We start from the raw sequence: 17,698 nt of genomic DNA on the forward strand, positions 1-17,698 counted from the left end.
CGGTAGAAATGTAGTCAGTTTAGAAACATAGAAACATAGAAACATAGAAAATAGGTGCAGGAGTAGGCCATTCGGCCCTTTGAGCCTGCTCCGCCATTCAATATGATCATGGCTGATCATCCAACTCAGTATCCTGTACCTGCCTTCTCTCCATACCCCCTGACCCCTTTAGCCACAAGGGCCACATCTAACTCCCTCTTAAATATAGCCAATGAACTGGCCTCAACTACCTTCTGTGGCAGAGAATTCCACAGATTCACCACTCTCTGTGTGAAAAATGTTTTTCTCATCTCAGTCCTAAAAGATTTCCCCCTTATCCTCAAACTGTGACCCCTTGTTCTGGACTTCCCCAACATCGGGAACAATCTTCCTGCATCTAGCCTGTCCAACCCCTTAAGAATTTTGTAAGTTTCTATAAGATCCCCCCTTAATCTTCTAAATTCTAGTGTGTACAAGCCGAGTCTATCCAGTCTTTCTTCATATGAAAGTCCTGCCATCCCAGGAATCAGTCTGGTGAACCTTCTCTGTACTCCCTCTATGGCACGAATGTCCTTCCTCAGATTAGGAGACCAAAACTGTACGCAATACTCCAGGTGTGGTCTCACCAAGACCCTGTACAACTGCAGTAGAACCTCCCTGCATACTCAAATCCTTTTGCTATGAATGCTAACATACCATTCGCTTTCTTCACTGTCTGCTGCACCTGCATGCCTACTTTCAATGACTGGTGTACCATGACACCCAGGTCTCGTTGCATCTCCCCTTTTCCTAATCGGCCACCATTCAGATAATAGTCTACTTTCCTGTTTTTGCCACCAAAGCGGATAACCTCACATTTATCCACATTATACTGCATCTGCCATGCATTTGCCCACTCACCCAACCTATCCAAGTCATCTTGCAGCCTCCTAGCATCCTCCTCACAGCTAACACTGCCCCCCAGCTTCGTCCTAAAAGACTTCCCCCTTATCCTCAAACTGTGACCCCTTGTTCTGGACTTCCCCAACATCGGGAACAATCTTCCTGCATCTAGCCTGTCCAACCCCTTAAGAATTTTGTAAGTTTCTTTAAGATCCCCCCCTCAATCTTCTAAATTCTAGCGAGTACAAGCCGAGTCCATCCAGTAAACTCTTCTAAACTCGACAATTAGGTCGCCGCAGTGGGACAGCCCCTCAAACGATCCTGAAGAAAGATCCGAAAAGCCACCTATTCTCCACAGAAGCTGCCTGACCCGCTGGGTTACTCCAGCATGTTGTGTCTATATTAAGATTGGAACCTGTTCAGCCTTCATTTCTAGAAATCAACCTAGCGAACCTTTGCTACGTTGGCCTCAAGGCAAGTCCTTTCATTAAACAGGTCTCACCAAAGTCAAACATTCCTGTTGCAATATATACCAAACTTTGATTTGTCTTCTAAATCGCTTGCTGCATCTTTAAACTGACTCTAAATATCATTTCTATGAGGAACCCTAAGGGTTATTTTTTTAACCCAGGTCACGTATGGGCAAGAAGCACAAGGACAGGCCCTTCAGCCCATTGAGTCTGTGTTGGGTATCAAGCTAATCCCACATTCATCCCATTTTATTAGACGTTAGAGTTTTATTAGACATTTTTTACACAGTGGTGAATCTGTGGAATTCTCTGCCACAGAAGGTAGTTGAGGCCACAGTTCATTGGCTATATTTAAGAGGGAGTTAGATGTGGCCCTTGTGGCTAAAGGGATCAGGGGGTATGGAGAGAAGGCAGGAGAATGGGGTTGAGATGGAGAGATAGATCAGCCATGATTGAATGGCGGAGTAGACTTGAAGGGCCGAATGGCCTAATTCTACGCCTACCACCTATGACCTTATCATCTTATTACAGTTAGACGAGAGATACAGGCGTGGAAACAGGCCCTTCGGCCCACCAAGTCCGTGCCGACCAGTGACCGCCCCCTACACTAGCTCTATCCTACACACTAGGGACAATTTAGAAACATAGAAACATAGAAAATAGGTGCAGGAGTAGGCCATTCGGTCCTTCGAGCCTGCACCGCCATTCAATATGATCATGGCTGATCATCCAACTCAGTATCCTGTACCTGTCTTCTCTCCAAGATCCACCCTCAATCTTCTAAATTCTAGCGAGTACAAGCCGAGTCTATCCAGTCTTTCTTCATATGAAAGTCCTGACATCCCAGGAATCAGTCTGGTGAACCTTCTCTGTACTCCCTCTATGGCAAGAATGTCTTTTCTCAGACTAGGAGACCAAAACTGTACGCAATACTCCAGGTGTGGTCTCACCAAGACCCCTGTACAACTGCAGTAGAACCTCCCTGCTCCTATACTCAAATTCTTTTGCTATGAATGCTAACATACCATTCGCTTTCTTCACTGCCTGCTGCACCTGCATGCCTACTTTCAATGACTGGTGTACCATGACACCCAGGTCTCGTTGCATCTCCCCTTTTCCTAATCGGCCACCATTCAGGGAATAGTTTACTTTCCTGTTTTTGCCACCAAAGTGGATAACCTCACATTTATCCACATTATTCTGGATCTGCCATGCATTTGCCCACTCACCCAACCTATCCAAGTCACCTTGCAGCCTCCTAGCATCCTCCTCACAGCTAACACTGCCCCCCAGCTTCGTGTCATCCGCAAACTTGGAGATGTTGCATTCAATTCCCTCGTCCAAATCATTAATATATATTGTAAATAGCTGGGGTCCCAGCACTGAGCCTTGCGGTACCCCACTAGTCACTGCCTGCGCCACAGTGCCGCTCCATACATCCATCTGCACCCTCCAACTTCCGTCTATTAGGGTTACTTCCACAGGGACCAATTAACCGAAAAACGTCGAGGTCTTTGGGTTTAGGTCTATTCCTAAGCACAGGTGCTGTCTGTGTGGAGTTTGCATGCTGTCCATGTTACTGTATGGGTTTCCTCTGCATGCTCCGGCTTCCTGCCGGAGCATGCAGAGGAAACCCATGCAGTAACATGGACAACGTGCAAACTCCACACAGACAGCACCTGTGTTTAGGATTAAACCTGGGCCACTGGAGTGGCGAGGAATAGATTGATTATTGTCACGTGTGCCGAGGTAGAGTGAAAAGCTGTTTCATTGTGCGCTAACCAGTCAGTGGAAAGACTATAACCATATACCCATATAACAATGACAGCACGGAAACAGGCCATCTCGGCCCTTCTAGTCCGTGCCGAACACTTACTCTCACCTAGTCCCATCTACCTGCACTCAGACCATAACCCTCCATTCCTTTCCCGTCCATATACCCATCCAATTTATTTTTAAATGATAAAATCGAACCTGCCTCCACCACTTCCACTGGAAGCTCATTCCACACAGCTACCACTCTCTGAGTAAAGAAGTTCCCCCTCATGTTGCCCCTAAACTTTTGTCCCTTAATTCTCAAATCATGTCCTCTTGTTTGAATCTTCCCTACTCTCAATGGGAAAAGCTTATCCACGTCAACTCTGTCTATCCCTCTCATCATTTTAAAGACCTCTATCAAGTCCCCTCTTAACCTTTTGCGCTCCAAAGAATAAAGACCTACACTTAATTACAATCAGGTCGGCCACAGTGTACAGATACATGATAAAGGGAATAACGTTTAGTGCAAGGTAAAGTCCGATTAAAGATAGTCCGAGGGTCTCCAATGGGCTGGATGGTAGTTCAGGACCGCTCTCTAGTTGTTCGTAGGATGGTTCAATCGCCTGATAACAGCTGGGAATAAATTGTCCCTGAATCTGGAGGTGTACATTTTCACACTTGGCTGATGGGAGAGGGGAGAAGAGGGAGTGAGACTCATAATTGATTAGTTCAAGTTCAAGTTCAAGTTCAAGAGAGTTTATTGTCATGTGTCCCAGATAGGACCATGAAATTCTTGCTTTGCTTCAGCACAACAGAACATAGTAGGCATTGACAACAGAACAGATCAGTGTGTCCATATACCATTATATACATATATGTATATGCTGGTGGCCTTGAAACTCAATGAGTTCAAAGATCCAACAAACACATTCTCAGTGTCTACACATCCACTAGTGGCACAGCCAGTGGTGTTTGCACAGATCTCCTCACCCTGGGGTGATATTTGGACTTTAGAGATACAGCGCGGCAACAGGTCCCTCAGCCCACCGAGTCCGCAATCAGCGATCCCCGCACACTATTATGCCCCTGTCCCACTTAGGAAACCTGAACGGAAACCTCTGGAGACTTTGTGCCCCGCCCAAGGTTTCCGTGAGGTTCCCGGAGGTTTTTGTCAGTCTCCCTACCTGCTGCCACTACCTGCAACCTCCGGCAACCACCTGCAACCTCCGGGAACCGCACGGAAACATTGGGTGGGGGCGCAAAGTCTCCAGAGGTTTCCGTTCAGGTTTCCTAAGTGGGACAGGGGCATTATAGTGTGCGGAGATCGCTGGTTCCTGGGATGTCAGGACTTTCATATGTAGAAAGACTGGATAGACTCGGCTTGTACTCGCTAGAATTTAGAAGATTGAGGGGGGATCTTATAGAAACTTACAAAGTTCTTAAGGGGTTGGACAGGCTAGATGCAGGAAGATTGTTCCCGATGTTGGGGACGTCCAGAACAAGGGGTCACAGTTTAAGGATAAGGGGGAAGTCTTTTAGGACCGAGATGAGAAAAACATTTTTCACAAAGAGAGTGATGAATCTGTGGAATTCTCTGCCACAGAAGGTAGTTGAGGCCACAGTTCATTGGCTACGATTTCTCCAGCATCTGCAGTTCTGTCTCAAGGGCCTGTCCCACTTTCGAGACTTAATTCACGACCTCTGCCGAGTTTGGCCTAGACTCATACTCACAGCATGGTCGTCACGAGGTCGTAGGAGGTCGTAGGTAGGTCGTGATGCTAGTCGTAGGTACTCGTGGCATCAAGTAGGTCGGGGCGTTTTTCTGATGAAAAATGTCCACGCGTCCAGGGCTATGGGGAGAAGGCAGGCACGTGTTATTGATTGGGGACGATCAGCCATGATCACAATGAATGGCGGTGCTGGCTCGAAGGGCCGAATGGCCTCCTCCTGCACCTATTTTCTATGTATAAAAGGTTGTGAATTAGGTCGTGAAAGTGGCACAGGGCCTTTTATACTATTGTACAGCTAATATGAATCCCCTGAATTCATCTGTATTTCTATGTTTTATTGATGCGTCCAAGGCATTTGATAGAATTAATCACGAACACTTGTTTGTAAAATTGCCAGATAGAGGTGCCCCTAAATTATTAGTGAGAATTTTAGTATTCTGGTATGCCCATCAAACGTTTCAGGTTAAATGGGACAATGTTGTATCTGCTCCATTCTGTGTTAGTAACGGAGTGCGGCAAGGAGGAATTTTGTCTCCTATTTTATTTAATGTTTATATACCCGAACTGTAAAATCAGATAAATAGGTTAAAAACTGGCTGTCTTGTGGGGAACACTATTGTTAACCATCTTATGTGTGCAGACGACCTGGTCCTGCTCTGTCCATATAGTGCTGGGATGCAGCAGATGCTGAAGGTGTGCTCTCAGTATGGCCTTGATTATGACATTAAGTACAACGCTAAGAAAAGCCGCATAATGGTAGTTAGTAGCGCTGAGGACAGGGAATCAACTTCTCCGACCTTTTATTTGTCAGACGGTCCTCTTGCTGTGTGTGAGGAAATTAAATACTTAGGTCATGTCATATCCGATGACTGGACGGATGACAAAGACCTCTACCGACAGCGCTGTAAAACTTATCTTCAAGCCAACATGCTTATAAGGAAGTTTTATATGTGCTCTGACTCTGTGAAGTGTTCCCTGTTCAGAACCTACATCACACCGTTGTATACAGCCCAATTGTGGTCGAAGTATAAGAAAAAGAGTATGCAGAGGCTCAAGGTAGCATACAATGATGCAATGAGGTTGCTGCTTTGTGTCCCTAGGTGGCATAGTGCCAGTCAATTGTTTGTGTCCACTAGAGTTCCAACCTGTGAGGCACTCTTAAGACAGCTGATGTTTAGTTTTATGTGTCGACTGGACAAGTCAGAGAACCAAATAATTGAAGCCCTAGTCAGCCCTCTGAAAAGTTGCTATAGATTCACTTCTAGGCTAAGACTGCATTGGTGCAATAGCTTGTATATTTTATAGGCTAATATGCAATTTTTTTAATGTATTTTTGTATCTTCTTGTTTTTCTGTTTGATGTGTTATATGGACCGTGTCTGTAATAAAGCTTTAATATAATATAATATAATATATAACCATAGGTGATAGGGGCAGAATTAGGCCATTCAGCCCATCAAGTCTCCGCCATTCAATCATATAACCATATAACAATTACAGCACGGAAACAGGCCATCTCGGTCCTTCTAGTCCGTGCCGAACACTTACTCTCACCTAGTCCCATCTACCTGCACTCAGGCCATAACCCTCCATTCCTTTCCCGTCCATATACCTATCCAATTTATTTTTAAATGATAAAATCGAACCTGCCTCCACCACTTCCACTGGAAGCTCATTCCACACAGCTACCACTCTCTTTTTTTAAAATCTTTTTATTAGAAGCAAACATATTATGGTTAAAGTATAGTTACATATTATAGTTTAAAACTTTTCATATACATCAATCATACATTACTAAAATTTACCATTGTCGATTATTTCTGCTTCTAGTGTTTTTTTTATGTAGATAGATAGAAAGAGAGAGAAAGAGAAAAAAAGAATTACAAATGTCAAAAAAGAGAAAAAGTGGAATAAATTACTAATAATACGTCATTGGAGATAGGTTCGTAGATTATAAAGTATAACTTGCCATCTAATCCTGTGTTCAAGCTTCAGTTGGGTTTTCGTGTTGGGCCAATCTATCCCTTCAAATAGTTAATGAATGGAGCCCATATTTTAACAAAAAGTTCTTGTTTGTCCATTAAGACAAGTCTAATTCTTTCTAGATGTAGGGTCTCCGACATTTCCACAATCCACATTTTAATTGAGAGCTACCATTCTCTGAGTAAAGACGTCCCCCCTCATGTTGCCCCTAAACATTTGTCCCATGAAAGGTATTGCAATCCTTGTCAAGGATGGGAGCCGAGACTGCAGCGAAGGTCTAACAGCGCTTGTCTCTCTCACCCCCCCCCCCCCCCGCAGGCTTCAAGGAGAGCGCCTACGCCTACGCCATCGCTGCTGCGGGGGTGGTGCACGCCGTCTCCAACGCATGCAGCCTGGGCAAGCTGAAAGCCTGCAGCTGTGACCTGCAGCGACGGGGAGACGAGGAGGCGTTCAGGCTGAAACTCAACCGCCTGCAGCTGGAAGCTCTGAACCGGGGCAAGGGAATGGTGCACGGGGTGATGGAGCCGCTGCCCGGAGACCTGCCCGGCCCGCAGGACTCGTGGGAGTGGGGCGGATGCAGCCCCGACGTGGAGTATGGGGAGAAGTTCTCCAGGGACTTCCTGGACTCCCGGGAAACCTACAAGGACATCCACTCGCGCATGAGGCTCCACAACAACAGGGTCGGAAGGCAGGTGAGCGCTGCTACTACTCTTCAACAGAGCAGGGGGGGATCGAGGGCCAGAGGACAGAGTACAATACAATACAATACAAATTATTTGTTGTCATTTCAACCTCATTGAGGTTCAAACGAAATGTGGTTTCTGCAGTCATACACACATGAAAAAGAACCAAGACACAACACAATTGACATAAACATCCATCACAGCGCATCTCATCCTCGCTGTGATGGAAGGCAAAGTCTTATCTCTCCCCTGAGGTTTGGGGTGAAGAGGTTGAGCAGACTGGGACTCCATACCTTGGAGCTCAGGACGATGAGAGGGAGGGGTGGGGAGGGGAGGGGAGGGGGGGTGGTCTTCTGGAGATGTCTAAAATGATGAAATTAATAGTTTGGATAGAAACATAGAAACATAGAAGGTACACAAAAATGCTGGAGAAACTCAGCGGGTGCAGCAGCATCTATGGAGCGAAGGAAATAGGCAACGTTTCGGGCCGTCTGAAGAAGGGTTTCGGCCCGAAACGTTGCCTATTTACCTTTGCTCCATAGATGCTGCTGCACCCGCTGAGTTTCTCCAGCTTTTTTGTCTACCTTCGATTTTCCAGCATCTGCACTTCCTACTTAAACACATAGAAACATAGAAAATAGGTGCAGGAGTAGGCCATTCGGCCTTTCGAGCCTGCACCGCCATTCATTATGATCATGGCTGATCATCCAACTCAGTATCCTGTACCTGCCTTCTCTCCATACCCCCTGATCCCTTTCGCCACAAGGGCCACATCTAACTCCCTCTTAAATATAGCCGATGAATTGGCCTCAACTACCTTCTATGGCAGAGAATTCCACAGATTCACCACTCTCTGTGTGAAAAATGTTTTTCTCATCTCGGTCCTAAAAGACTTCCCCCTTATCCTTAAACTGTGTGACCCCTTGTTCTGGACTTCCCTAACATCGGGAACAATGCACAGAGTCTCTGGCCCAGAATCGAGGACCGGAGGACATAGGTGCAGGAGTAGGCCATTCGGCCCTTCGAGCCAGCACCGCCATTCAATGTGATCATGGCTGATCATCCACAATCAGTTCCCCGTTCCTGCCTTCTCCCCATGTCCCCTGACTCCGCTATCTTTAAGAGCCCTATCAAGCTCTCTCTTGAAAGAGATCCAGAGAACCGGCCTCCACCGCCCTCTGAGGCAGAGAATTCCACAGACTCAGAACTCTCCGTGAGAAAAAGTGTTTCCTCATCTCCGTTCTAAATGGGCTTACCCCTTATTCTTAAACTGTGGCCCCGGTTCTGGACTCCCCCAACATCGGGAACATGTTTCCTGCCTCTAGCGTGTCCAAACCCTTAATAATCTTATATGTTTCAGTAAGATTCCATCTCATCCTTCTAAACTCCAGAGTACACAAGCCCAGCCGCTCCATTCTCTCAGCATTAAACCTTTAATAAGAACATTTTTAGTCAGAGGGTGGTGAATCTATGGAATTCATTGCCACAGACGGCTGTGGAGGCCAAGTCAATGGATATTTTTAAAGCAGAGATAGATGGATTCTTGATTAGTACGGGTGTCGGTGGTTATGGGGAGAAGGCAGGAACATGGGGTTGGAGGGAGAGATAGATCAGCCATGACTGAATAGACTTAGTCATAGAGTGATACAGTGTGGAAACAGGTCCTTCGGCCCAACTTGCCCACACCAGCCAACATGTCCCACCTGCCTGCGCTGGTCCATATCCCTCCAAACCTGTCCTATCCATGTACCTGTCCAACTGCTTCTTAAACAGTTGAGGCTGGGGTAGTCCCAGCCTCAACTACCTCCTCTGGCAGCCCGTTCCATACACCCACCACCCTTTGTGTGAAAAAGTTACGCCTCGGATTCCCATTAAATCTTTTCCCCCCCTCACCTTGAACCTATATGAAACTTGATGGGCCGAATAGCCTACTTTTCTCCTATCTCTTATGATCTTGTGATCTTAATAAACACCAGAACAAGGGGTCACAGTTTAAGGATAAGGGGGAAATCTTTTGGGACTGAGATGAGAAAAACATTTTTCACACAGAGAGTGGTGAATCTGTGGAATTCTCTGCCACAGAAGGTAGTTGAGGCCACAATTCATTGGCTATATTTAAGAGGGAGTTAGATGTGGCCCTTGTGGCTAAAGGGATCAGGGGGTATGGAGAGAAGGCAGGTACAGGATACTGAGTTGGATGATCAGCCATGATCATATTGAATGACGGTGCAGGCTCGAAGGGCCGAATGGCCTACTCCTGCACCTATTTTCTGTGTTTCTATGTTTCTAAGCTCTTTGCCACGTGCCAGTATTACTTGGTGGATCTCACGGTCTTGTGGAATTGACGAGGATAGTGAGAGGCTATCAACAATGTTGGCGTGTCCTGTATCAACATCGCATGGTTCAGTGGCAGTTTCCGGGAACTAGTCTTTGAATGAATGAATGAATGAATGAATGAATGAATGAATGAATGAATAAATTTATTAGCAAATATTCACATACAAGGAATTTGCCTTGGAGCTCCGCCCGCAAGTGACAACATGACATGCAGTGACAAGCCCAGTGGTCCTTTGAAGAGCAATGTGGACAACTTGACTGATCATTCAAGAGAGACACAAAATGCTGGGGTAACTCGGTGGGTCCGGCAACATCGCCGGTGACAAAAGGATGGGTGACATCTCGGGTTGGGATTCTTCTGCAGTTGTGTAGGGCTCTGGTGAGACCACATCTGGAGTATTGTGTACAGTTTCGGTCTCCTAATTTGAGGAAGGACATCCTTGTGATTGAGGCAGTGCAGCGTAGGTTCACGAGATTGATCCCTGGGATGGCGGGACTGTCACATGAGGAAAGATTGAAAAGATTGGGCTTGTATTCACTGGAGTTTAGAAGGATGAGGGGGTGGATCTTATAGAAACATATAAAATTATAAATGGACTGGACAAGCTAGATGCAGGAAAAATGTTCCCAATGTTGGGCGAGTCCAGAACCAGGGGTCACACAGTCTTAGAATAAAGGGGAGGTAATTTAAGACTGAGGTGAGAAAAAACGTTTTCACCCAGAGAGTTGTGAATTTATGGAATTCCCTGCCACAGAGGGCAGTGGAGGCCAAATCACTGGATGGATTTAAGAGAGAGTTAGATAGAGCTCTAGGGGCTAGTGGAGTCAAGGGATATGGGGAGAAGGCAGGCATGGGTTATTGATAGGGGGCGATCAGCCATGATCACAATGAATGGCGGTGCTGGCTCGAAGGGCCGAATGACCTGCACCTATTTTCTATGTTTCTATGGGACCAACCTTCAGACCATTGACTGAACACTCTCTGTGTAAACCCAATCTTTCCTAGACCTGGAGTACCGCGTGCTGTAACTGGATTTCACCACCGCATGTGTCTCAGCGATTAAGATTTCACATTTGCATATTTTGGGCACCATATCTGAGGAAGGATGTGCTAGCCCTGGAGAGAGGAGATTTACAAGAATGATCCCAGGAATGAGAAGTTTGACCTATGATGTGCGTTTTGATGGCATTGGGCTTGTACTCGCTGGAGTTTAGAAGGATGACCTCATTGAAGTGTACAGAATAATGAAAGGCTTGGATAGAGTGGATGTGCGGAGGGTGTTTCCACTAGTGGGAGGGTCTAGGATTAGAGGTCGTACGTAGCCTCCGAATTAAAGGACGTCCTTTTAGGAAGGAGATGAGGAGGAATTTCTTTTGTCAGAGGGTGGTGAATCTGTGGAATTCTTTGCCACACAGAAGGCTGTGGAGGAAAAGTCAGTGGATATTTTTATGGCAGAGATAGATAGATTGCTATATAGATTGGCTATATTTAAGAGGGAGTTAGATGTGGCCCTTGTGGCCACATTTAACTCCCTCTTAAATATAGCCAATGAACTGGCCTCAACTACCTTTTGTGGCAGAGAGTTCCACAGATTCACCACTCATTGACAATGTACAAATACAGGATAAAGTCATCCAAACCTGCTTCCCACTTTTATCCCATTTTCTCATGCATTCTTTACACACTAGGGGACAACTCACAGAGGGCCAATTAACCTGCAAACCTGCTCTTTTTCTTTCCTTTCATTTTTATTTTTTTCTTTACAAATCCTCTATTCAAAAAAACAAAATCTACATACAAAGTAGTATATTGTTCATATCAAAGATGTCAACAAAATAGAGAGAGTACAGAGGAGATTTACTAGAATGTTCCCTGGGTTTCAGCACCTAAGTTACAGAGAAAGGTTGAACAAGATGGGTCTTTATTCTATGGAGCGCAGAAGGTTAAGGGGGGACTTGATAGAGGTCTTTAAAATGATGAGAGGGATAGGCAGAGTTGACGTGGATTAGCTTTTTCCATTGAGAGTAGGGAAGTTTCAAACAAGAGGACATGATTTGAGAATTAAGGGACAAAAGTTTAGGGGTAACATGAGGGGGAACTTCTTTACTCAGAGAGGGGTAGCTGTGTGGAATGAGCTTCCAGTGGAAATGGTGGAGGCAGGTTTCGATTTTATCATTTAAAAATAAATTGGATAGGTATATGGACGGGAAAGGAATGGAGGGTTATGGTCTGAGTGCAGGTAGATGGGACTAGGTGAGAGTAAGTGTTCGGCACGGACTAGAAGGGCCGAGATGGCCTGTTTCCGTGCTGTAATTGTTATATGGTTATATCAAAAACTGCCTGTATCACCTGCACGTCTTTGGGGTGTGGGAGGGAACCGGAGCCCCCGGAGGAAACCCACGCGGTCCCGGGGAGGACGTGCAAACTCCACACAGAGACAGCACCTGACGTTCGAACCCGGATCTATGGTGCTGTGAGGCAGCAACTCTACCAGCTGCACCACCAAACGTTGGACCGTTTATCCTTTACCTGTGTACTGAGGATGGCTTGATTGTAATTATGTTCGGTGTAGTATAGTTTCGTTGATTCAAGTCAAGTCAGGTTTATTCGTCACATACACATACGAGATGTGCAGTGAAATGAAAAGTGGCAATGCTCACGGACTTTGTGCAAGAAGACAAACAAACAAACAACCAAACAAACTATAAACAGAATGTAACAGAATCACATATTTTTTTACATATTAAATATTGTGGGTGGAAGGAAAAAGGGAAAAAAACAGCAATTTAAAAAAAGTAGTAGAGTGGTTCATTAAAGTTAGTCCCTGGTGAGATAGGAGTTTACAGCCCTAATGGCCTCTGGGAAGAAACTCCTTCTCAACCTCTCCGTTCTCACAGCATGGCAACGGAGGCGTTTGCCTGACCGTAGCAGCTGGAACAGTCCGTTGCAGGGGTGGAAGGGGTCTCCCATGATCTTATTGGCTCTGGAGTTGCACCTCCTGATGTATAGTTCCTGCAGGGGGGCGAGTGAAGTTCCCATAATGCGTTCGGCCGAACGCACTACTCTCTGCAGAGCCTTCTTGTCCTGGGCAGAGCAGTTTCCCAAACCAGATTGTAATATTTCAGGACAAGATGCTTCCCACAGCTGTTGAGTAGAAGCACTGGAGGATCCTCGGAGACACTCTGAATTTCCTCAATTGCCTGAGGTGGTAAAGGCGCTGCCTTGCCTTACTCACGAGTGCTGCAGCGTGTGATGTCCATGTCAGATCCTCAGAGATGTGGACTCCCAGCTCACCCTATCCACAGTATCCCCACATCTACCAAGTGGAGTGACAAGCTTTAGTTGTTCACCAGTCAGCGGAGAGACTCTTCATGATTATAATCAAGCCATCCACAGTGTACAGATACATGATGAAGGGAATAACATGAATAAAGTTGAGTGCAAGATAAAATCCAATAATGTCCGTGCCACTGTTCTGCTGTACAACTTTAGCTACAACTACAGTGCCCTCCATAATGTTTGGGACAAAGACCCATCATTGACTTATTTGTTTAAGAAGGAACTGCAGATGCTGGAAAATCGAAGGTAGACAAAAATGCTGGAGAAACTCAGCGGGTGCAGCAGCATCTATGGAGCGGAGGAAATAGGCAACGTTTCAGGCCGAAACCCTTCTTCAGACTGATTTATTTATAAATATTGCCTCTATACTCCACAATTTGAGATTTGTAATTGAAAAAAATCACATGAATGAATGAATGAATACGTTTATTGTCATTGCACAATACTGTGCAACAAAATTCCATTACATCTCCTCCGGTTAAAAAAAAAAAAAAAAAAAAAAAAAAAAAAATACAAGCTCGACAACCATTGACACATATGTAGACTTATTAGTAAAATAATAAATGAGCATTTAAAAAGAATTAAAAAGAATTTGGCGGCATTTCTTGGAATTACATTTTGCTTCCCCAGTGTTCTCTGTTGGAATTACATAGATACATAGATACATAGAAAATAGGTGCAGGAGTAGGCCATTCGGCCCTTCGAGCCTGCACCGCCATTCAATATGATCATGGCTGATCATCCAACTCAGTATCCCGTACCTGCCTTCTCTCCATACCCCCTGATCCCTTTAGCCACAAGGGCCACATCTAACGCCCTCTTAAATATAGCCAATGAACTGGCCTCAACTACCCTCTGTGGCAGAGAGTTCCAGAGATTCACCACTCTCTGTGTGAAAAAGTTTCTTCTCATCTCGGTCCTAAAGGATTTCCCCCTTATCCTTAAGCTGTGACCCCTTGTCCTGGACTTCCCCAACATCGGGAACAATCTTCCTGCATCTAGCCTGTCCAATTAAGCTCTTTTATGGCACATGGTTAGAAACTATTTTTTAGTCTACCGGTGCCAGCCTTCAGAGACCTGTATCGCCTCCCAGAGGGTAGCAGAGTGAAAAGGTGGTTGGCAGGGTGGGATGTGTCCTGCTTGATATTTATGGCCCTGCGCAAGCATCGGGCCCTATATATATCATCCAAGGAGGGCAGGTTAGCGTTTGTAATGCGCTGCGCAGTTTTTATAATTCCCTGCAGCGCCCTCCTCTCAGCCACAGTACAGCTGGCAAACCACACCAGGATTCCATAGGAGAGGATACTTTCCACGGCGCATCGATAGAAGGACAGCAGCAGCGTCTGTGAGACGTTAGCTCTCCGCAGACACCTCAGGAAACACAGCCGCTGATGAGACTTCTTCACGAGAGTGACGGTGTTCATTTGCCATTTGGGGTCCTGGGAGATGTTTATTCCCAGGAACTTAAAGCCAGTGACTCTCTCCACCGTGTCTCCTTTGATGTATAAGGGAGCAGGTTCCTCTCTCCTCTTCCTCCTGGTCAACGACCAGTTCTTATGTGGTTAAAGTGCACATTGTCAGATTTTATTAAAGGCCATTTTTATACATTTTGGTTTCACCATATAGAAATTACAGCTGTGTTTATACCACTGGTTAGCTGCAAAAATAGGATGGCCGGGTTACAGTTTGCCAAGAAGTACTTAAAAGAGCAACCCCAGTTCTGGTAAAAGGTCTCGTGGGCAGATGAGACGAAGATTAACTTATATCAGAGTGTTGGCAAGAGCAAAGTATGGAGGAGAGAAGGAACTGCCCAAGATCCAAAGCATGCCAGTTCATCTGTGAAACACGGTGGTGGGGGTGTTATGGCCTGGGCATGTATGGCTGTTGAAGGTACTGGCTCACTTATCTTCATTGATGATACAACTGCTGATGGTAGTAGCATGATGAATTCTGAAGTGTATAGACACATCCTATCTGCTCAAGTTCAAATAAATGCAGCAAAACTCATTGGCCGGCGGTTCATTCTACAGCAAGACAATCTTTTAATTTTTTTTTAATTTAACCTTTATTTAACCAGGAGAAGTCTCATTGAGATAAAAAATCTCTTTTACAAGAGAGTCCTGGCCAAGACAGGGAGCAGCACAGTTCCACAGTTACAGACAATAATTTAAAAACAACAGAGAACATATAAATAGAGTCACAGTCAGAACATCATCAAACAAAGCATGTACAGAGAAGAAGGTACACAAAATTGCTGGGGAAACTCAGCGGGTGCAGCAGCATCTATGGAGCGAAGGAAATAGGCGACGTTTCGGGCCGAAACCCTTCTTCAGACTGATAGGGGGTGGGGAAAGAAAGAAGGACAAAGGGAGGAGGAGGAGGAGCCCGAGGGCGGGCGGATGGGAGGGTGGGAGGAGACAGCTAGAGGGTGAAGGAAGGGGAGGAGACAGCACGGGCTAGCCAAATTGGGAGAATTCAATGTTGATACACATGTACAGAGAAGAGCCCGCTTCAACATCATTAAGAAGGGATTTAAATCTGTTTAGAGAAACCAGCTCCTTAAGTTTCAGTTCATTCTGCAGCTGGTTCCATGCGAAGGAAGCAGCATAACTAAATGCCCTTTTCCCCAGTTCATTACGGACTTTAGGTACAGTTAGTAATAACAAGTCCTCGGAGTGGAGCTGATAAGTTCCTGTGCTTTTTCGAATTACATACTTCTGCAGGTACTGAAACAATGATCCCAAACATACTGCTAAAGCAACAAAGGAGTTCTTCAAAGCTAAAAAATGGTCAATCCTTGAGTGGCCAAGTCAATCACCCGATCTGAATCCAATTGAGCATGCCTTTTATATGCTGAAGAGAAAACTGAAGGGGACTAGCCCCCAAAACAAGCAAAAGCTAAAGATGGCTGCAAATACAGACCTGGCAGATCATCACCAGAGAAGACACCCAGCAACTGGTGATGTCCATGAATCGCAGACTTCAAGCAGTCATTGCATGCAAAGGATATGCAACAAAATACTAAACATGACTACTCTAATTTACATCACATTGCTGTGTCCCAAACATTATGCTGTCCTGAAATAGGGGAGGAGTATGTATAAACACTGCTGTAATTTCTACATGGTGACACCAAAATGTATAAAAATGGCTTTATTAAAATCTGACAATGTGCACTTTAACCACATGGGATTTTTTTTCTATTACAAATCTCAAATTGTGGAGTACAGAGTCAAATAAATAAATGATGGGTCTTTGTCCCAAACATTATGGAGGGGGCTTTACAATGGCCTGTCTCCTTTATCACCGTTACTTTTTTGCATATCTTTCTTTCATTTGCTTTATATATCTCTGTCTATATCACCGTCCATATCCCTTGTTTCCCTCTCCCCTGACTCTCAATCTGAAGAAGGGTCTCGACCCGAACCGCCACCCATTCCTTCTCTCCAGAGATGCTGCCAGTCCCGCTGAGTTACTCCAGCTTTTTGTGTCTGTCCAAGAGTTTGTACGAATTCAGTTTAGTTTATTACCGAGGTACAGTGTTTCCCGATGTTGGGGGAGCCCAGGACCAGGGGCTACAGTTTAAGAATAAGGCATCAGCCATATGCTGAGAGAATGGAGCGGCTGGGCTTGTACACTCTGGAGTTTAGAAGGATGAGAGGGTTTCTTATTAAAACATATATGATTGTTAAAGGTTTGGACACGCTAGAGGTAAGAAACATGTTCCCGATGTTGGGGGAGTCCATAACCAGGGGCCACACAGTTTAAAAATAAGGGGTAAGCCCATTTAGAACGGAGACAAGGAAACACTTTTTCTCACAGAGAGTTGTGAGTCTGTGGAATTCTCTGCCTCAGAGTGCGGTGGAGGCCGGTTCTCTGGATACTTTCAAGAGAGAGTTAGATTGGCCTCTTAAAGATGGCGGAGCCAGGGGAGAAGGCAGGAACGGGGTACTGATTGGGGATGATCAGCCATGATCACACTGAATGGCGGTGCTGGCTCGAAGAGCCGAATGGCCTACTCCTGCACCTATTGTCTATTGTCAATTGTTGCGTGCTATCCAGTCAGCAGTAAGACAATACCTGTACATGAAAAAACGCTATGTATTCCGAGCTGCTGAGTAATCAGGACAACCCTGGAATAGCACTTTGTAATGAGGTGAAACATTTCTTACCGCCGTGTCTGATGTGGTAAGGAGCGGCAAGGATCAAATAGGCATCATTTCCGTAGTGTCTGCAAGAGAGATTTTATTTTAATTTAAAATTTAAAACATTTTTTTTTTAAACTTCTTCACAAATACCCTCTCCCAGAAACAAACAAGCAAAAGACAATTCACATAGAAACATAGAAACGTAGAAAATAGGTGCAGGAGTAGGCCATTCGGCCCTTCTAGCCTGCACCGCCATTTAATATGATCATGGCTGGTCATCCAACTCAGTATCCTGTACCTGCCTTCTCTCCATACCCCCTGATCCCTTTAGCCACAAGGGCCACATCTAACTCCGTCTTAAATATAGCCAATGAACTGGCCTCAACTAC

At 45.3% G+C, this 17,698-nt stretch overlaps 1 protein-coding gene across 1 annotated transcript in view; it reads left to right on the forward strand.

The window, feature by feature from the left end:
• Positions 1 to 7,112: 7,112 nt before the first annotated feature.
• Positions 7,113 to 17,698, forward strand: part of wnt10a (Wnt family member 10A) — a gene marked incomplete at its 5' end in the record, with an annotated part of 49,009 nt that continues 38,423 nt past the window's right edge. Inside the window, one exon of the mRNA XM_033023513.1 lies at positions 7,113 to 7,493. Coding sequence (XP_032879404.1) covers positions 7,113 to 7,493 — 381 coding nt within the window. The remainder of the gene's footprint in view (positions 7,494 to 17,698) is intronic.

This window comes from Amblyraja radiata, chromosome 7, assembly GCF_010909765.2.
Source record: "Amblyraja radiata isolate CabotCenter1 chromosome 7, sAmbRad1.1.pri, whole genome shotgun sequence".
NCBI lineage: Eukaryota > Metazoa > Chordata > Chondrichthyes > Rajiformes > Rajidae > Amblyraja > Amblyraja radiata.